Raw genomic sequence first — 22,222 nt, 5'->3', positions numbered from 1 at the left:
AAATCCAGCTTACAGTTATTGCAATTAGTCTGCAGGGAGAATGTATGCCTACTGAACATTATAAGCTCCAAGCATTATTTCTTCAAAAAAGCCAGTTGTTGTCAGGGAGAAATGCGTTCTATGCTCAAAAGCCCAACCTTGGTCAAGAAACTGATGCTCATTTTAGTGTTAGTAACCGATCAGTAAACACTGCAATTTGGCATTTTCTAAAAAGAGAGTTTCCACAGAGACCCTCTTTGGCCTGAAATCATATCCATCCATGAATTCTCAGAGTTATGAAGATAAAAGAAAACACATCTAGTAAGGACAAGCAGCAAACAAATGACCCTATATAGTTGTTTACATATAAGCACAAGAATGGAGGTTGTAAAAAAAATCTGCTTTAAACCTTATATCAGAGTTGTGAAGAGCCTTATAATAGACGGGAAGGTTTTCGATAACTGAACTGGTGATCTGGAAAAGACAGATTGCACAAGGCTATTGCTTTCTTCTCATGATGTCCTCTTTTTCCAGCACTGTTGTGGACAATGATCACAGCTCTATCATCAGCTGCACAGCAAGACTTTTCAAGGTATGAATGTTATATTTTACTAACAAACAAATCTTCTGGTCCAATACTACTCTATATTTATGGGTTGATAAAACACTTTTTTAGCTTTAACTGGTGTTACATTAAAAAAAAACACATTACAATAATCAGATGTATTAACAACAAGCAACAATAATGGCCTAAGACTGCAAAATGCACAATATGGCCAGATGATGCATTAGCACACCTGAGAGGTTTTTTTGCACAGTTTACTGTATTTGGTCACAGAAATGATTATGGCGATAATAAGCTGAGAGCAGGAGCTATTTGAAGGACACGGGCATGAAATGAAGAGTCTGTTGTGGCATACTGTGAAACACTCAGTTGCCACAGGGGAAATCAACATCCAGCAGACAAAGACACCCGACTGACTGATTGACTAAAATTGAGCATTTAAGAGAAACGGAGAGGCAGCATTTGTCATTCATATTACTAAAGTTCTAAAGTGTTTTTCAAACCAGAACAGCAGAGGAAGAAAATTATAAGAGCAAAAGCGTGCAGGAGTACATTTTGATCAATACTACTGTGTGAAATGTGTTTTCGTGAACCTGTTTTGTTCAATAAGTATACTGGGGAGACTGGGGCTAGCTGTCAATTAATTAATTTGCAAATTTTTTGTTGTCTTTTGTGTTTCATTATTGTTTTACTGATTAAATTTTGCTGGAAATCTATGATTGATTCCACTGTGACAACTTAACCCATATAAGGCCAGTTTTACTAAACAGGACAAATTACTGCGAGAGTGTAATTCCAAAACAATGCCGACGGGCGTGGAAATTTCTGCAGGTGATTTACTAACAATGTGCATCACAGACACAGACGCAACATCTAATTTACATATTGATTGCAAATAAAGTTGCAAATAAAGTATAAAGAAATAAAGAAGCCACAGTATGTTTGAAAAGAACCAAAAGAAGTTTTGATAGATCTGGTATTGTGTGACTCCTAATTGAGGGTTCCAAATCATCTTTTATTTCCTGAAGCAAATGAAAAATAACGTGGTTTGGCAAACTATATGTTCGGATAATGTCTTCTGGCATTCCAAATAAATGAATACGTGTGGGAAAAATTTTCTCCCTTCTACCATGCGCTCTCTTTTCTTTGCGGTGCCTCCTTAATAATGTACAATAATTGTAGCCATTTCAAGCGCAAAATAGTTTAAGACATGCTTAATGGCACAAATACCAGTAATTTGATGAGTGCAAATGCTAGTAAATCTCGTTGCATGATTCATTTGAATACACTCCTCCCATTGATTTTGCTGTTTCCACGCCTTTTCACCGCTAGTTCATCACTGCACATCTTTAGTAAAACCTGACAGTACTATTTTAACGCCAAAAGACAGTTTGCGCTGTTAGTAAAACTGGCTCATAGTCTAAAAATATGCCACACAATTGGGGCATGTGGTCACAAAAGGTCAACCTGTGTTCAGCCGTATCTTTCTTTCCTGTGCAATAAAGGTAGAAATGTTCAATACAGCTTTTATTTTGTAGCTAAAATCTTCAGGTAGGTAGGTGGTATTGGTTCTCAATCACACTTTTAACAGCATAACACTACACTGATACCAACAAATTCCAATCGTTGTGGGGTTTTGTTGGGGTCAGTGTGTTAAGCCTGTTGTTTTTTGTTTGGGCAGAGTGAATCAGCCCATACACAGTGTCATAAAAGAATGATACAATCAATATTACGTTTTACCTTACATGTAAAAAAGTGACTCTGCTAGCTTTACAAAAAGAACTGAGGTAAGTGATTCAGACTGACTAGTCATACGGATCCTCACAAACCTTATAACCTTGTGCATTTACCACATACCTCAAGGTCACAAAATAAACTAGAGTCCGAACAAACCTGTGAGGCAGCAGCAAGCAGACAGGTATATGTGGCCTTCAGGTTCTGCAGTAATTATTCTGCCTCTCTAGGCTTCTTCGGTTGGTGACTTTGTAATGCAAATAAATGAAAGCTTTCAAAGATAAGACCATTACTCTCTGTACAAAATGCAGAAAGTTTTCCTCATGGCAATGTGAAGTTTTGAAGCTTTGACCAATATCATCAAGGGAAATTTCACTAGGAGACTCATTATTTCACTTCATCAGATTATCATATGCAGAAGCCCAGAAGGCAACTCTACTTTCAGCAGTGAAACAGTGTGTACCAGCCACGCAGTTATTCACCTTAAGCATTTCTGTAATTGGCTAATTAAAGGATGAGGTTTTGTAATGGTATTATCTTAAGAACCCACAGTCAGATCAGACTTTGATTAGACTTTAAATAACAAACCTATAACAGGAAATGTTCAGTTTAAAGAAGGGAATAGAATTTCTTATGTGGTTTTGCATGAAACGGCATAGTGATTATTCCTCAGAGTACTATTGACTTTACCCAAAAATGAAAGTTCTTCATTTACTCATGTCATTCAAAACCTGCATGCATTTCTTCCTTCTGTGAAACACACACACACACAAAAAATATATTTTTGTTTTAAACTTCACTAATTTTCATTATGTGGACAAAACAGTATTTCAAAATATCTTGTTTGTTTGCGTTCACCATATGCCCCACTACTGGGGGCATGTTGTCACCGAAAATTCAATACGTTTTCAGCTGTTTTTATTTATAGATAAAAACAATCAATAGCTTCTTTTGTAGCTAAGACTTCAAGGTAGGTGTCTGTATAGAAATTGATGTTCAAAAATAAAGGCAGGAGTGTGACAGCTAGCCCCAGTCTCCACTATTTACTTCCTAATTATTCCTTCTCAGAACATGGGGACAAATTCATCCTTTATCAGAAAGGATAAACACAGTCCAATCGAAATCCCGTTACCTTGTGTTTTACTGAACAAAGAGAGGGCCAATCAATCCCAGACGATGCAGTTTGTGAGACACTTTTTGTGACACGTCAGCCGCCAGTCTAGGAGAAATGATCACTCATGTTACCCTGAGGGCCACAATAAAAGGCAGGAAAGCTGGCTTTCTCTGTCAGACTCGCTGTGCTATTGAAGCACTTTCCTCCTCAGTTGACAGTTCGACACAATTGTACTAGCAAAATTTATCTGACCCCCATCTCTCCAGACAGTTTTTCCCACACATACACACACATTTACCCACCCACGATTTGAAGCCAAATAAAAGGGACAACAGCGCCCTCTAGAGCAGAGACCAGAAGTAGAGATCTGTTAAGAGCCATTAATGGTGCATTAACGTTTCCTGCTGGAGGAAATGATCTACTGTGCCTGCAGAGACACAACACCCACTACTGTTTTTCCGATGAACCTTCGGTCCCTTAAGATGAAAGGGGACCAGTATCTCAAGGGGTTTTGCCAGTTTTGTAATGTGTTAATGTGTCTTAATATCAGGATTGTATAAACAGCTTTAATCCCTATGCGGTGTGGAAGAGCACTTCTGTGGCAGCATACATTTCACACCCTCAGTGTTTCATTGTGACTGTAAATCCGGATCAGTGAGGATGTCTCACAGTAACTGGATTACAGAGATCTGGATTACATTTGTCCTCCACATGCTTAGCCTGGGTTTATTATTTACTTAGTACAAACGGGGGGTTCAAGAGGGAAATAGAAGCAACAAGAACCTTGGAGCCAGTGTAAGTCATATTAATACATTTCGGATCCCTTGTAAACACCAGCTTAACTGTGGCATCAAGCCAATATGGCTGCTAAAAGATTGCTTGTGTAAGGTCAGATATTACCAGGGAACTTTTGTTTCACTCTTTGCGGTTTTTAAATCAAAACTAATCCAGCTACTAATTTATTTGTAGATTTAAAGTTGTACTTGTAATGTAGATAATGTCATAATCTGATGACATTTTTTAACTGTATAAAACAGTCCCATACAGTATTGTAAAGTCTGATTCTAAGCACTTTCTTAATGTGAATTGTACAGTATATAAGGAAAATCCTGATGAAAGAGTGAATGAATTAATAATACTGTATACAGATACATGAGCAGTAAATACATGAAATGTTTAAATAAAAACTGAAATGTATAATTTATTATAGAAGTTAAAACTAATAATTTATAGTGTAGAGAAGTCATTTACAAAACTAATACTAAATGGGTGAAGTACAAATATGTTCAAGAAAATGCTAAATTTTCCTTTAAAATGTGTAATATAATTCATCATTCATGCGTAACTTTATTTTTTATATTTATTAATTTCAATAAAAAATTCATTTAAAAAAAAATAATAATTTTAATGTGTACTTATTTAAATGTAAATTAAAATTGATTCATTTAAAATTAATATTTAAATCAATTTAGTTTCTCGCTTATAAATTATTATTTGTATTGTTCAGTTATATAATTAATTATATAATTAATTGGGTTTTTTTTTATTATTATTATTATTATTATCTTGCTCCACTGCCCTGTTATTGCATGTGTGTAGTTTGCATCTTTTCTCTATCTCTTCTTTTTTCCGCTATGTTTTGTCACGTGTGGACAGCTCTACGCAGGAGAAGGATTCTCCAGCATACTGATGCATCTGAAGAGTCGCAAGGGTCACTCACAGGCGGACAGTAGAGTCCAGATCCTGGACAGCAAGCGATCTGGTTCAAAAGAGGCTATGTCATGCTGGAAGAACCATACCTGAACGGGTCAACACGGCTTGTCAGCTACTTACATTCTCTGTCTAACATCTCTAACCCAGCAGTTTCGCTTCAGTTCACACTCTGCAGCGGCTGTGACAGACAGGATCTATCCTGGGAAGATCCACGATTCACAACTTCACTTAAGTGACTTAAAGCAGTTAATGTGTGAAAAAAAATCTTCAAATAAAAAAACGAAACTGTCTCTACAGATAAACGGATGGAGAACCTAAGCAAGCAAGACTGCTGGAACTAGTGACGTCCCACTGGTGAAGCAATCATTCTGTTCAATGAATCAGTTACACCTGTTCACTTGTTCACGAATTGAATTGAATCAGCAAGAGCGGTTCTCCAGTCAACAACTGACTCACTGACTCTTTCATATGGGATTCCTTGTGAGCATTTGGAATAACTGAGTGAAAAGTAAGTTACTTGAATAGCAGAAATGTAACAAATAAAACGTAGCCTACTGCAAATTTATTATTTGATTGTGCGATGTTATATACTGTGCATGTGAAAATTTCCAGCCAGTTGGCAGGTTACATGAATATTATTTATGTTAATTAACATTATAAGCTACTTAGTTTCTAAATAAAATGTTTTATCCCTTACGAAAATTAAACATGGTTTTACCACAAATTTAAAAAGAACAAAAAAAAACATGGTTACCTATACTTTACAAAATTAAGCATGGTTTTGCTACACTAACCATGGTTTAACCATGGTATTTTTTAGTATAACTGTGGTTATACAGATGGTAATCAATACGCCAAAAAAATAATATTAATTAATTAAAAAAAACTATGGTTACTACACTTTTACTACAATAAAAGCATTATTATCAGAAACCAAAATAAATTTTCGTACGGGATTAGATAAATGGACGTAGAAAACTGAACTAGGAAACAATAAATTGCAACAAACATCTTATTAATACAAAAAGACATAGTACGATAAACATTAAAATGTAGCCTACCTGTTTGGTTTTAGCATGCCACGCAAAAATATGAACCGCGCGATTACGTAAAAGCGTCAAGACGCAAATTATCACAATATTTAACCGGTTCTTTGAAACTTGCTATTTAAAAGAGGTGCTTCTTGGAAATGAGTGGGACACTCATGTAGCCTTTGCATGCAACAAATGTGACAGACCTGTTGCGTATTTAATCCAGCAGATGGCAACAACATAGTAGCCTACGTCCCTTGAGATTGATGAACGTCAAACGCTTCTGACAGACGTGACCACGCCTCCACCGCGAGTTTGTGTCTGTTGTCAAGGAAGCGCGTCGATGGTTACCGTCATGGCGCAACTGTTTCAGCTGTAGTGAGCGACGATAAAGACTTACCTTTGCCTGCTTTCATTTAAAACTATGTCAAGATAGCATTCAGTCGGTTTTGGTCTAGGTGAATTTCGTATCAAACTACTGGAAGTTATAAAGTCATAGGTAGGCTAATAAGTGTTAGTAACTGGCTGGCCAGTCTTCATTTTGCTCTCATTCTTCAGTGCACCAATATTTTAGATGAGCAGATAACGTTATGTTATTGCGCGGCCGTTCCAACATCGATAAGATGCAGCTTTTCTTGTTCGGATGAGAAGTGTGGTGTGTGGAGACCTGTCATCAGCTTGTCATCCTGATCTTCGGGATGCCAGTCCTGGAGGACACACTTTACTACTCGTATCCTTTTCCTTGTCGGAATTACCAGCGTCTATTTATATGGAGGTCATAGTTTTACTAGTACTAGTAACGTTACTTAGTAAAATACTGTACTTTAGAGAAACATTTAGGCTTTATTTATTTTTCTTGCATAATGGAGATAGCTAACTAATGACCGAGTATAGGGGTGGTACTACACTGTGAAACATTATTATAATTTAAAAAAAAAAAGAAAAAAATATATATTTGTATGTATTGTAAAATGTAATTTATTACAGTGATGGCAATGCTGAATTTTCAGCAGCAATCTTTCTAATGATTTGAAGCTCAATTATTGGTGCTCACTTGGTAATAATGGTTCTTAATATTATCTAGAATTTCTTATTAATATTAATTCTTATTATATATAATGTTGAAATATTTGTGGAAACCCTTGGTAGATATATATATATATGTATATATATATATATATATATATATATAATATATATATATATATATATATATATATATATATATATATATAATCAGGATTCTTTGATTAATAGAAAGTTCATTGAAAGGCATTTATTTGAAATAGTTAAAAAAAAAACATTATAATTACATTTACTGTGACTTGATTTAATGCATACTTGCTGAATAAAAGTATTAATTTATTTTCTTCTTTTTTTAAATATATTGTACTTAACCCAAACTTTTGAATGGTAGTATATCCCAGTTTTACATTTAAAAATATTAAGCGGCAAAACTGTTTTCAACATTGATAAAAAAAATAAGAAATATTTCTTGAGCACCAAATCAACATATTAGAATGATTTCTGAAAGATTATGTGCCACTGAAGTAATGACTGCTGACAATTCAGCTTTGCCATCACAGGAATACATAACATTTTAAAATATAATAAAATAGGAAACAGCTATTTTAAATTGCAATAGTATCTCACAATATGACTTTTTACTGTATATGATCAAATAAATGCAGCCTTGGTGAGCATAAGAGACTTCTTTAAAAAACGTCATTATTACAAACTTTTGGCCACCACCTGTATATATTTACACATGTTCAATAATATCATATATGTTTAGATATTTCTTATATATATATATATATATATATATATATATATATATATATATATATATATATATATATATATATTGGTATATTTATGCTGTGCATATTATGAGATAATGTTTTATCCTATAATCATAATACCTTCCTTGACGTTCTATCACATTAGGAACATTAGATCAGATGTACATGAAGGGAATGAAGATGAAAGAGAAGTGTTGGTACAAGAACAGAGGTACTGTCGAACTCGGGCTCGCAAGCTTTCCCTGGAAACAAAACGCAGACGAAAGTAAGTGTCAAAAATAAATCAGGTTTTATATTTATTTCATTATTGTGTAGAAAATCTTTAAAAAACATTTATTTGTTTGAGAGAATTTTTTAGATCCTGTATCATTTTTGTTTACTTACTTACTTACTTACTTACTTAGGTTTTAAGCACTTTTAATCAACATTTTGGTTTCACTTTTTCATTTCAGATGCTGTCCAAATTTTTTTTTTTTTTTTATGCAAATATGTAATCTCTCCCTACTCTTAATTTAAAATTATGGAAACATTTGTGAGTCAATAGTCAATAATAGATCTTTTCTTACATTTTAGGCAAAAATGTAAATTCTTCACCAAATAACAATGAAAACACAAACTGAATAGATAATGTAATTTTTATGTGGGGCGGGGGGGGGGGGGGGTTGGGGGGGTTGTTTCTTTGCTGTCCATCCAAATTATACATTTATAAGCATGTCAACATCTATTTCCTTAAACATTTAATACATTGCAGCATGGATATTAAACTACAAAGCTCTAGGCTTTCAGTCTCTGGGGACTTGTTATTAGATGAGCTGGCAATAACAAGAAAAAACTAGCGTCAGCGTGTTCACCAAGGAGGCAACTACGCTAAAAGACTGCCGGGGAGGTGTCCCAGAGATCAGAAGCAATGCACAGCTGCTGAATCTAGTGTTGACAGTGAGTGTCAGATATACTAAGAACTGTCTCCATGCTGTTAATGACTCAGTCTGGGTTTTTGACCTGGTCAGTTCCTGTGCACATTGAAAGTGAAGCTACCCTACAGGGGACAGATACTGTTATACAATCCTTTATTTGTCAGCCAGGATTTACCAGCTTGAAATAGAAGCTCTAATCAGCAAGAGCAAAGGAACATTACTTTATAAAAGGCAGTGATGGTGAAGAAGACGAGTGCATCCCCCCACTGAGTTCAGAGAAGGCTGGGACACAGATCCGGAGCTATTTTTGTGGCGATTAAATAATTCCTGAAACATATCGAGTATATTACAGAATTTCATGACTATGTGCAAGAGTGTCATTGACAGGACACTCATTTTTGTCTTTATTCAGAAATAAATAAAAAATGCAAAGTTCATTCATACAGTATGAAAACAATTCTATGATGTGCATGCTTTTAATTTATGTATTAAAATAAATGTAAATATTTTAAAGTTAAAAATATCATAATATAAAGTTAAAAAATAATATAAACCTTTTGTTATAAATTCTTTTAAAAAGACTCACGTTATAGATGGGACCTGTGACTGTGTGTCAAGGTCAATAAGTTTCTTAAAATATTATTTTTTTAAATATTTATTTATTTATTTAATGTTTTTTTTTATGACAAAGCAAGGTAAGTTCAAGCTGCTACTATGGTAAATGATTTTGCATCAGTTTAGTTGCAACTCTAACTGACAGCTCATGGCATGCACCAGTTTCTGTGCCATTAACAAATTAATTTAGCTGAAATGCATCTGTTACAGAAGTCTCAGGTTTCTGCTGACCCTGGAAAGTAAACGTCTGAGATAACGCAATGAGCTGATATTGCAAATTAGATTAAAGTCTCATTTCCATTTTAAGTCAAGTGGTGTATTTGATATGCTGTACACGGCTGCCAAACTTCTCATCCATCCGTCTTAAAAAGAATGAATTATATCTTTAAGAGGACACAATGTGTGCAAAGCATTGTCTATCGGTCAAAGGTCACACATTTTTGTGCTGTCTGATTGTCTTTCTAGGGCTCTAGAGGAGAGAAGGAAACAGTGGGATGTTCGAGAGCAGAGACTGAGGGAGAATATTCTACAGCAGCGCCATCAGAGGGTCCAGGATGCCACAGAGAACTTCCAAAGAGCTCATCTCCCTCCTTCCCAGAGAAAAAGACCAGGTAAGTTCAGCAAAACAGCCTAATCCATGTGTCTACATGCTCTCTTTATCTCTTGAACTGTCTGTTAGTGGCTATTATTAGGTCAGTATGTGATGTAAACATCTCATCCTCTGTTTAAATAAAGTAATTTGTGTCCTTCAGCAGCTTTTAAGAGAAGAACACTCAACCTTGATGAAGCACTTCATCATATTCAGAGCAGTCCGCACTTATACACTCAACAATCTGCATTTTTGGCAAGTGGCTTCAACATTAGCAGGTACAACATTATTGCCATGGCAAAATATTACTGGTTGAAGATACATAACATATTGTAATAATGTTTTAGAACTTTAATTAATGAAGAGAAAATTGAATATCATATGGAAAATAAATGGTTTGCGTCATTTTGAAATGTTTGAATGTCATTTAATGTTATATATAATATCTTATTAATTAAAGTCACTACTTTAATGAAAATGTAGCTACTATTTTATTGTGTTTTTTTATTTTGAATAACATTTTGAAAAACATTACTTTTGGTTGTATTGTATAAGCAGCACTTCTACAATATTTAGATACAGTATTAGGGAAGCCAGATGAATCATTTTAAAAGAAAACTAAAAACTTCACTTATTTTAGCTTTTATTTAGCAATGACGTTTCTGAAGCATTCCATGCATTATGTTTTTCTTTTATTTTTATATTTTAATTTAACAATTTTTTATGCATTTAGTAATTTTCATCTTTAATTGTATGTTACATTAATTATGGTAATTATGGCTTTATGCTTGTTGTAATATTTTTAGCATTGAACACACTTTGAACTGCATTTCTTGTATAAAAGCTGCTATATAAATGTATATTCATTATTACTGTGGTTGCATTGAATCCCGTTTATTTCAGGAACTGCACTCCCTCCCCAAAGCCTTCAGGGGGCGCCCGTCACCTACGTGCCTTATCTGCAGCTGAGGCCTACACCAAACTCCTGCAGGAGAAGAGCCTGAGTAACTTCAAGAACAACCAGCTGCTCTTCCTCAGTGAGCAACAGGAGTCCCAGGCCGTTCTAAAAGAAAAAGTGCAGGCCGATCTACAGGTTAATGTGCATACTCATAAAACTAAATGTATAGTTAAACAATACCTGATGGTATTCATTTAAAAAGCTTTTTATAATAAAATGTTGCTGATGAGTTTAGTCCATCATCTGGAAGTTTATATAATGCAGAGTTGAGGCTTTTGTTTGTTTACAGTTACAAGATTGTAATTGTGATCCACTTCCTTGTACAAGTGATAGTTCACAGTGATTCACAAGGGCCGTGATTGTGTGTGTTGAAAGGCCTGTTGGCAAATTTGCTTAAGGAGTGTGTGAAGGTTTTAAGATCCAATTCCAAGTATTGGGGAAACAGAATGACATTGTAATTTTAGCCCAGGGCTCTTCCTGCCACAACATGCCGCAGCATCTTCTGAGCAAACGGAGGTGTTTTAAAGAGATGAGCTCATTCTGAAGCTTTAATCACACAAACGCATATTAAAACCACAGATACACATCCCCTTTCTCTATACCTCAAACAAACATTCTTTCACTCTCGCACACTTAGTTATGTCCTCTTACACACACCAGCTGGAATGTTACCTGCACTGGCTTGTAGCCAACACATCATTTCATACAGTGAACTGTGAACAGAACAGGACACAGAAGGTAATAACCCTATTTATAGGATAGGTTTTAGGCTAGGTATTCTTGGAAAAGTGTTCCATTCAGTGAACAAATGTAGTTAGAGTTATGGAATGCCCTTCATAGGAATATCTGTCACCATCATGCTCTATCTGCCTTTAGCTTTATTTCTAGATATTTAGTATGCTATTATATATTATGATTTTACTTGTCTTATTTTAAGGGTATTTGTGATACTCATGCTTTTTAAACAGATACATAAATACAGATTCTTAAGACTTGATCGTCTTACATAATTGTAGATCAGTGTTTGATTAAAAGGTCTGTAGTAGGTACTTTTTAAAGAAATTAATTTAAATTAAATAAATGACAGACATTTTAAAATGTTACAAAATATTTCAGTTTTAAATACATTTTGTTTATTTTAACTTTGTTCATCAAAGAATCCTGAATTTTATTTTTATACAAAATATTAACCGCATTCAGCATTGATACTAGTAAGAAATGTCTCTTGAGCAGCAAGTCAGCATGTAACAGAATAATTTCTGAAGGATCATGAGACTAAAAACTTCACAGGAATAAATCACATTTTAAAATATTTTAATATTTTAGTTTTACATTATATTTGATTAAATAAATGCAGCCTTGGTGAGCATAAGAGACTTCTTTCAAATACATTAAACTATAGCTATATCTTAGTAATGTATATGTATACTGATCTGTCCTTCTATTCATTGTTAAAAAAAATGTAGCTGAAACATTATAGAGTTAAAGATTAACTTCCTATGTTTATTTTCCATCCCTCTGCAGCATGCATGCAACATAATCTCAAAAAAGCACCCAGTCTTAGTGCATAAGTGCTCTAATGTTTTTTTTATATATATATTGATTTTCAGGAGTATCTTGATACCCCACATAGCGAGACAGAGAGTCTGTCTAGTCTGGACAGCTTAGAGAATATAGACACTCAGAAGACCCATGACACTACACCGGTTTGTTGCTCCCACCAGAGCACCACCTGTACCCAGTCTTTCTACCTCCCCGTGGATCCCCCTAAGCTCCAAGACCCCAAAAATCCTCCAGCACCATTCAGACAGTCCAACAACCTATGTTCACCATCTCACCCCTCCACTTCCGTAGCAAAGAGCTTCCTGGAGGAGTTCTTAAATCAAGAAAGCAAACTCAGTCTTAACTCACCCTCACCAAAGGATCGTGAGTCACCAGAAGAAAACAGGAGTCTCCGGAATTGCACGCAAGAAAGATTTGATAACTCAAAAGACCAATTGCAGACCTTCAACACCCATAATTGCCAAAAAGAGTTGACTCAGCAGGACTTAGCTACTAATTCAGAACATATGACTCATGATAATGATAGAAACGCTCAAGGGAACATTTTGAAAGACAAAGGATCTGTGGTTGCCCACTGCAAAACACAAGCCGTGCCAGATACCACACCCCTGGAATTCTCAAGTCTGACTAAAGACTTCAAGTCAGAATCCAAGCAGCAGACAAGAACCCTGGAGGAGAAATATGCTAAACATTTATCAGAAACACAGACGGCTCTTCCAGCCAGCAGATGCAAACACAGCAACAGTTCATTCGAAGCCTTTTCCTGCTCCTCTGCCCATCTTAGCATAACGTATCGGACTGACACGAGTTCCCCAAACATACAACCAAAAGAAGAACTGAGTTCTTCACAGTCACATAAATGCAAACCAGATGTATATGTTGCCACAGGGCTCAAGATAGAATCCAAACCGCTGAGCATGGAGGAGAGTATAAGCATAGATCCTAAAAATGAAACGGATGTCACCAAATTGGCAAAAGCTGGAATGCTGAATTCTTCTAAATGCACGGAGGAACCAAACAGAACATCTGCAGACCCCGTGACCCATTCTGCCCCTAACAACAATGTCAGATTCCTGAAAGGGATCCTTAAAAACCATTTAAAATCCAAATCAGGCAATGTCAAATTCACTTATACTCCTGGCCATTTGCTTTTCACCAAAGAAGTGGCCATATTAATCCGGGACAGTGTAGAGCTGGCCAGGACAAAACTCAATGAGCCAGAGCAGAATAGGACGGTTAAGAAGAAACTACGCTGGTTTGATGAGGTAGATGGAGTTGAGGGGGTGGACCGATTGTTTAGAGACCCCAGCAGGCATGCTAACCTGCTTCAACAAACCCATAAACAGCTCTCCGCAGATCACTCGAACCATGTGAATTTACTCACAGGGGTATCAAAGAACATCTCCAATAAGACCTCTGCTATCCCCGCTGGGCCCCAATCCACTAGACAGGCCTGGGCAGATGTAGGGCCCCAAGAAAGCCGTACACAGGAGCCCACCTCTCAAAGAAGAGCCCTCTGCACTGGGGGCCCACGGACTCCCCGGAGAGCGTGCTCAGCCAGAGTCGGCTCGTGTTCTGTTACCTCCCGGGCCAGGAAGGGCACTATCATCAGACCGCAATCTGCCAGGGAAGCGCAACATGTGGCCAAGACCCAAGGGAAGATTTTGGTGCCTCGACCCCCTCCAAAACCTGAAGCTGTGGAGTGTAACTTAGCTGAGGGTTCCGTGTACATCTCGAAGGCATCGTGCAATGAGGATGGTGTACAGAGCAGACCGGATCTGCAGGATCTGGCCTTTTGCAAAGACACTCCAGATAGCCAGGCAATAGTTCATCGGCCTACCCTCAGAACAGATGCTATCTGTGCTCCAGTGCCACCCTACTGTACCTTCACCCATGAGACAGGCATCTGTTCCCTCTCCCCTCCAGATGCCCTTGCAGACAATGCCAGACACAGGTGTGGAGATAACGGGATATGTTTGGACCGGACTCCAACAGATGAGGAGATCTCACTGCTGTGGCATGGAGTCCGAACTGCTCTCGCCAGTAAAGACGGTAAAGAATATCCCAAACTCTGTATTTCTGTCCTATCATATTTGTAAAATGATTCACCTGAGTGAGTTTAAAATCCCACTACACATTGGTGTATAAAATGTTAACTCTGTAAAGCCTGACATGTGAAGCCTGACACATTTTTTGTGATGAATAAATTATAATAAAAGCATGATTTATATCAGGGGTTTATTATAATTTATTGATCGAACAATGTGTTTTTGATTGCATTTACAATTACTGAATTAAATCTTTTTTTTAATGAAGGAACTTTTTGTGGTAGACAAATATAATAAACTTAACAGAATTCCAAAAATCATTCCACTGTAAATAAATCCACAAACATTTTTGTATAATATATATTAAAAATTGGAAAATGGTTGAAACTGTAATAATCAAGCAGGCCACATATGTCAAAAATACAAATATACATTATATACCCATTTTTGTAACACTTTATTTTAATTCTTACTATTAACTAGTTGCTTATTAGCATTTATAATACTACCATATTGGCTGTTTATTAGTACTTATTAGGCACATATTATTGCCTTTTTCTGCATGACCATATGTTAGATCCCTTAACCCAACCCAATACCTAAACTTAACAAATACCTTACTAACTATTAATAAGCAATCAATTTTATTTTATTGAGGAAATACTCTTAATTAATATTGAATATGTGTTTCATAATCTAAAGTGTTACCATAATTACTTAATATGTAAAATGCATTACAGTGATTATTTATATACTTCAAATACATATATTACACTGCATACAAGTATTTTCAACACAGTTTTTCTATAAATAATGTATGAAATATTAAATATGCATAGATTGTATACAAAAGTTTTTAGTATAGGGACCAATTCTCACTATTCTCATCTAGTTGCTATTAGCATGCCTATTATTAACATATTGATTTATTAGTTCTTATAAAGAACATATTCTGCATGACCATATTCTACATCCTTAAATCAACCCAATAACTGAACTTAACAACTACCTTACTAACTCTTAATAAGCAGCAAATTAGGAGTTTATTGAGGCAAAGGTCGTAAACAGTGGTTAACTTAATAGCAAGAATTGGACTTTAAAATAAAGTGTGTCTGATCATGTTAAGGGTGTAAAGGCTTTAGTAGGCATACATATGTTGTTATTGATAATATGTTGTAATTGTGTCACATTGTGCAGCATTTTCTATTACACTGTGTACTGAAAAATAACTTGTTGCACCATGTTTTAACAAGTTTGTACTAGTTACAGAAGTTATTTACTTCTCTATTTCTGAATTTTCCATTCTGCCTTGCATCTTTCAAATGTTGGGAATGATTGTTAACCTGCTGTGAAAAAAAGAAACATTTTCAGTAAGTGTCTTTCAACTGACAAAGCACATTCCGGCCACATATTACAAAACCAAAAATCAAGGAATCATCAGCTTCCCATGAACTTACACTGCACCTTGTCATATAGTCAAGAGTCGATTAAAAGAACTGGGCTCCCTTTGTGCATCTGCAAGTTCAGCGGCTTTGTTTGAGATTCTTGGGGGATATTTTTCTAGAGTCTTTGGAAAATGATTTTTTTTAGTGTTGGATCAATAGAATCTGTTTTCTTTGGCCCTCTGCACAGCACTGCACCACTTGGGATTACTACTCTGTTGAAATGGATCCATTTAATGATGGACTGTTGTTTCTCAGGGGTCAGTTATTTTTTGTAACATTTTAAGGACAGAGACCTAAAGAAAAGCATAACTGACTTTCATGCATTGGGACATTTTAATTAAACTGTCTTACGTCTTCTTCTTTTGTCTTTTTGTGTTTTTCTCTCTGAACTAACTTAGGTGACCCTCAAAGTTTTCTTGCTCACAATGGCCCGTTGTCTTCTTCGCCTCAAGTCTGTGCCAGTCTGTCCCATGTCACTATCAATGGTGATAGTCTGATCAGTGGTGTCAAAGGAGCCTCAAAAATGGGTGGATTTTTCTTGTCTTCCTCTAACAGTAAGAGTCTAAAGTTTTATGTAACCAATGATGTCAAACAGGCTCTTATAATACATTTATCTCCTAAAATACCAAAAGCCAGGACATTTGCCCTTGCTAGCAAAATATAAGTAATAAAAAAGTGAATAAAGACATTCACTAGAGTTATTTAGACTTTAATGCTAGAGCGTACATGTGAGCCCATACATCAAGACACCGTTTTTCAGATATTCATGGTGATTGGGTCAGTTACCTAAGGTGAAGGGGTTTCCTAATCACTGAAATGTGCTTCTTAGATATGAATGTACTTTTTAATCAGAGATTCTTCTGTAAACCAGTGAGAAGTCCAATAAGGAGACAGGCTATGGAGAGTAATATGGTGAAGAGCCGAGTTTCAGTGGAAAACAGCAGGAACCAAACAGCAGGAACAACACAGAGAAAGCCTAGTTTTCCTTATCAGGTAAACATGCACATATTCTAAAGATACTGTCCTAGAAAGCAAAGAAAACTAAGCTATTACTAGAGTTGACTTACAGTACAACTGGTTTATTTTGCATAGATGTATTCATAGCATCTAGTTCAGAGTGCTGTGCAAAAAAAGAAACATTTTCCATAGGTGTCTTTCAGCTGACACGGATATTTATATCATTTTGATAAATAAAACAATATAAATAAATACAAATAAACTTAATTAAAGCAGCCTCTTGGAAGTTTGCTAACCACTTATCTGGTGTGTAGTTAAAATAAAAAAAGTAAAGTTGATGATATACTTGCAAAGGTTTGTGTTCATGTTATGTTGCTTTGGCTTTTGAACATTTTGGAATATGTGTTCAATAACTGTTGACTTTGGGTTTAACAGGTCACTGTGCCAAAACCTCAATATCCAAATAAAAATGGTCATGCAGCTGACAGTGAAGGTAATTTATCATGTAAATGAATATCTGATATCCTGTTTTGTAGATAAGTGGGTCTCCTCTGCAGATTTTCAATAGGGCAAGAGCAAAGCATTTTTCTCATGTACAAACATACATTTATGTAAGGTGCTGCATGTTTTGTTTTTTTTAATTGCTAAACCAATATAATTTTTATACACAAAATTATAATTTTTTTTCCAAATATTGTCATTATTTACTTACCATCATTTCAGTCCCATGTGCTGTTATTCTTTCTTTCTTTCTTCCTTCTTTCAATGGGATAAAGAAGACATTTTTTGAGAAGATGTTATAAAGCTGTCAGGCTCCAAAAATAATCAAAAAGTACCATAAAAAAGTATCAATTATCCCATATTGCACACAATATAATTCACAGGGAGGGCAGGATTATCAGTGAATACTGATAGAAATTTCATTCTGTTTTTGCCCCAAAGTTATCATATGGTTTAAGAAAACTTGGAATGTGCACAATATGGACTTGTAAGATACTTAATTGTTGTTTTATTTTATTCTATTTTATTTATTTTTGTGTGTTTGGCACCCCCTAACCCCCCCATTATTTTGGCTCATTTTTACAAACTTAAACTACCATTACATTACAAACTTAAACTACCATTACTGACATTAAAAGTCAGTAAGACTTTTTAATGTTTTTGAAAGAAGTCTATTCTATAATACTGGAAAAATATAATACTGTGAAGTACTTTAAAATGTAATTTATTGCTGTGAGGGCAAAGATAATTTATTACGGTGGAAACCCTGATCATTTTTTTAAAGTATTCTTTGATTTATAGAAAGTTCAAAAGAACAGCATTTATTTGAAATAGAAATCTTTTATAACATAAATGTCTTTACTATCACTTTTGATCAATTAACTTGTTAAAAAAAAAACAGATTTTGATATGGTAGTGTGTGTTTTTAAATCAAACTGCTATAAGAAGCCAAATTGTTTAACACCCTTGATTTAAAGCATCAACATTGTTTTTTGTTCCCACTGTTACAGTCCCAGAGGTGTCAGACGGTGCTCATGAAGTAGAGGACTGTGCTCAGACCCATAAGATCTGCAACGATCCGATTGGTCCGTTGAGCCAGAGAATACAGTCACTCAGTGTCAGCGCTCTGTCACAAGAGGAGCAGAAGATCCTGCAGTCACTCGAGAGACTAAATCAACGCCTGCAATGTCAGTTTCAGTTTAAAATCATGCATATTTAATCCACACAGTCAAACGCTTATATGTTTATCACAGATTTGAGGCGAGGGCAGTACCTTTTCATTTTTTTACCCTATGTGTGCGTTTCTTGTTTTAATGTTTTTAAAGTATCAACAGCTGTGTTCCTGATCACTTCCACTTGATTTAACAGATGTGCAAGATACAGCTGGTGGCAACCCAGCAGTGAAGGGCATCTTTACTTTGGGTCCTGCATTTGTGAGTATTGCCCATGTGTTCAGAGGAAGTGATCTGTTCGCTTGAACTAATGTGACCTGCTCACAGCTCTGTCCCCTCTTTCTGTCTTCTCATCCTTGAAACCAGACCGGTGAGACTGTAGGTGTCACCGTGCGTAGGCGAGGAGCCTCTGCTGATAATCGCACCCGAACTCAACAGCGTTACTGACTACACCTCCCATGATCCACCACTCCCTCAAGCACCTTCTCTCAGCTGCACTTTGCAAGCCTTCAAACCTTAAGATTATATGCTCTATTTTGCTGAGACATAGTTAAATACTTTATCTGAGTGGTATTTAATTGTTGTTTAAAGGCATAGTTCACCCAAAAATGAACATTTGCAGAAAATGTACTCACCCCCTGGCCATCCAAAATGTAAATGAATGATTTTTTTCATTTGGACAGATTTGGAGAAACTTAGCATTGCGTAACTTGCTCACAAATGAATCCTCTACAGTGAATGGGTGCCGTCAGAATGAGAGTTCAAACAGCTGATGAAAACATCACAATAATCCACAATTTATCCACACGTCTCCAGTCCATCATTTATCATCTTGTGAAGTGGAAAGCAGTGTATTTGTAATTAACAAATCCATCATTAAGATCCATTAATCCATAATATTGCTTTTCCCAGTGAAAAGTTGTCTCTTCTGAATCAGGAGAGAAATATGCACAGATCAAGCATCGTTTATAAGTGAAAACAGTCCTAAACAGTTCTAAACAAATCTGAAAGATTTGGATGCAAGAAGATAACAGGAGGAAGTTTTTACTGGAGGAAGCATTATTATGGATTTTGGAGGCAACAGTTTAAAGTTCACAAGCCTTAATGATGGATTTGTTTCTTACAAAAAGGCAGCTTTTCACTTCACAAGATGATAATAGATTGACTAGAGTGTTATGGGTTATTGTGATTTTTTATTTATTGATTTTTTTCAGCTCTTTAGACTCTCATTCTAATGGCACCCATTCACTGCAGAGTAAAAATGTCTCTCAGTTTCTCTAAATCTGTTCCAATTAAGAAATCTTGAATGGCCTGAGGGTGAGTACATTTTCATTTTTGAGTGAACTATTCCTTTAATCAGGTGTAATATGTGTGAAATGATTCTGGCAATACACAATACTTAATGTTTGTGTAATAAAACATTTGAAAGAAAATGTATTTTACGTTCATGTGTTGTTTGCCTTCTAATTAGTTGGTATTTATTTTTTACCTTAAGATTCTAAATATATTTTCATAAGCATTGTATGTATACATACTGGTATTTTTATTCTAAACAATCTTGACTCTTGGAGAAAAATAAATTAATTTAAGAAAAAAAAAAGTTTTGTTTTGCTTTGTTTTCTTAGTGCCAAGACAGGATAAAGGGCTTTTTGTGTAACTTGACCTCAGTCAAGTGTCGGTTAAGCATAAAATTTACATTGTATGTGTGGCATAATCATGACAGGTTTTTCTGGGTGTGTATTATACGTTTGTATGTGTGTGCCTGTGACCTGTGTGAGTGATGTTTTCTGTTTGTGTGTGTGTAATCAGTGTATACATGCATGGGAAAGCTTATCTAGGTGTGTGACAGTGACATTTGAGTTACTATAAATTACTCCGGTGCATTAGAGACTCACCACACAGGCTTTGCAGGAAAACGAAGTCAAACTCCTGATGCTCTTGTGCCATTACCACCCTATAACTGTCATCATGTCATGTAACCCCTCTGTACAAAGCTGTCATTCTTTTACAAAACGTACTATTATGAGCAATCAATTGCTACATCAAGGAAGGCGATATACATTTTTAGTTTGCTAAAAGTTTGCTTTTTTGATTATTATTGCAGAATCTTACATATGTATTTTTTATTACCTTTATAAACCATTTTATAAAATGTATTTGTAATAGGTCTGCTATTCTCACAGTAAAAATGATCAAAAGTTTAATGATGTTCTCTCCCAGACTAGAATTATTGAAACAGGTGTCCCTCAAGGTTCTTCCTTAGGGCCTTTTCTTTTTTTTATTTTCCATTTTTATTGATCTTCCACAATTCTCAGACTGTTTTCTATATGCAGATGGCACAGTTGTTTACATCCAGCTATTATATCTAAGATTCTCACTTCAATTTGATTTTAATCTAGTTCAAACATGGTTTTTTCTAATTTACTTCTGCTGATAAAAACAAGTCTTATAGCATGCTTTTTGCATAGATCTGCACTCCTAAGCAAAATAATTCTCTTCATGTTAAATTTGTGGATGGTACACCTTAAAGAATTTTTAGGAGTTTAAATACCTAGGCTTTGGCTCGACTCCCAAACTTACCTTTAGAACTCATATAGATTGATAAATTGTAGTTTGTCATTAATTGTTTTTTACAAAACAAGATTAGATTAAAACAATATTACTCAACTATTATTTCCCATAATTGATTATGCGGATGTTTGTTTATCAGAACACAGCTGAAATCTTAAACCTTTGAATGTGATTTATAATAGTCTATAAGCAGATTTGTTTTGAGGTGTCCATTTAGAACATTGTTCAGTCATTGAATCTTGTCGTTTCCTAAATTCTTTACGGCAGTTTTTCACTGGTTGCATTTGTTTACAAATGCATTTTTTCAAACTATCCATCTTTTTGAAACTATTTGATTCCATACCAAACATCTTATAGCCTTTATTTTTCTTTTCTGTACCAAAGATATCCAAGGAAAGTGGGAGGATAGCATTTAAATTAAAGCCCCTTCGATTGGAATGCTTTACCTAGGTTCTTTTAGATCAATTTTCCTCCTTCTCGACCAGTTTAATATGTCTCTTTTAATTTTTCATGTTTGCAACTGTTTTCCTAATGTTTTTATATATTTGTCTATGAATAACTCTAATTGTTTGTTTAATTTCTAATGGTTGAATTGGAGACGAATGGGGTGGTTTTGTGGGATGTTTTATGTAGGCTATGTATGTATTTGATTTTTTGTTTTTTTTGTTTTTTTGAGGTCCTCTCGAAAACGAGTTTTTACATCCTCAAGGGGGTTTCCTCTTCCCAATAAATTTGACAAAAGTACAGGAAAAGTATCATTTCTATTTTTTCCATTTTTATTACAATTTCTATTTTTTCTGGTTTTTATTCTCTCTATTTAAAAAAAATCTATTTTATGTCTTTTATTTTCTATGTAAAATATATTATATATGTTTTAATTTTTAACATCCATTTTATTTATTTCTTCTATTTCTATAAATTCTATTTTCTATGTTTTATTGTTGATCA

General features: G+C 35.2%; 1 protein-coding gene and 1 long non-coding RNA gene across 3 annotated transcripts; one reads left to right on the top strand and one right to left on the bottom strand.

Moving 5' to 3' along the window:
- Positions 1–4,873: 4,873 nt before the first annotated feature.
- On the bottom strand, positions 4,874–6,317 carry LOC122140476. Its single transcript, XR_006157155.1, has 3 exons — positions 6,167–6,317; positions 5,226–5,304; positions 4,874–5,151 (listed from the first exon to the last, which is right to left on the bottom strand). It is a non-coding gene; the product is annotated as an uncharacterized LOC122140476 (long non-coding RNA).
- Positions 6,318–6,468: 151 nt separating this feature from the next.
- cep126 (centrosomal protein 126) lies at positions 6,469–19,542 on the top strand. Of its 2 annotated transcripts, none has more exons than XM_042743908.1 (11): positions 6,469–6,866; positions 8,087–8,206; positions 9,936–10,081; positions 10,226–10,337; positions 10,963–11,152; positions 12,628–14,632; positions 16,472–16,627; positions 16,945–17,066; positions 17,466–17,523; positions 18,542–18,718; positions 18,900–19,542. In XM_042743908.1, the coding sequence occupies exons 1-11, from the start codon at positions 6,835–6,837 to the stop codon at positions 19,007–19,009; spliced, it is 3,228 nt and encodes a 1,075-aa protein (XP_042599842.1). In that variant the 5' UTR covers positions 6,469–6,834; the 3' UTR covers positions 19,010–19,542. The 2 variants fall into 2 exon arrangements, with proteins under 2 accessions (XP_042599842.1, XP_042599841.1); XM_042743907.1 differs by having other exon boundaries at positions 10,223–10,337.
- Positions 19,543–22,222: the final 2,680 nt, after the last annotated feature.

Source organism: Cyprinus carpio, chromosome B18, assembly GCF_018340385.1.
Source record: "Cyprinus carpio isolate SPL01 chromosome B18, ASM1834038v1, whole genome shotgun sequence".
Lineage (NCBI taxonomy): Eukaryota > Metazoa > Chordata > Actinopteri > Cypriniformes > Cyprinidae > Cyprinus > Cyprinus carpio.
The sequence above is the reverse complement of the archived record's forward strand: the minus strand, read 5'-3'. Positions and strand labels throughout refer to the sequence as shown.

Excerpts from the sequence above, each read along its gene's own strand:
- cep126 (XM_042743907.1), top strand. The coding sequence starts at position 6,835 with ATGCCAGTCCTGGAGGACACACTTTACTACTC. Across the intron at positions 6,867-8,086 it reads GAGGACACACTTTACTACTC|GAACATTAGATCAGATGTAC; the intron begins GTATCCTTTTCC and ends CTATCACATTAG. Across the intron at positions 10,338-10,962 it reads AGTGGCTTCAACATTAGCAG|GAACTGCACTCCCTCCCCAA; the intron begins GTACAACATTAT and ends CGTTTATTTCAG.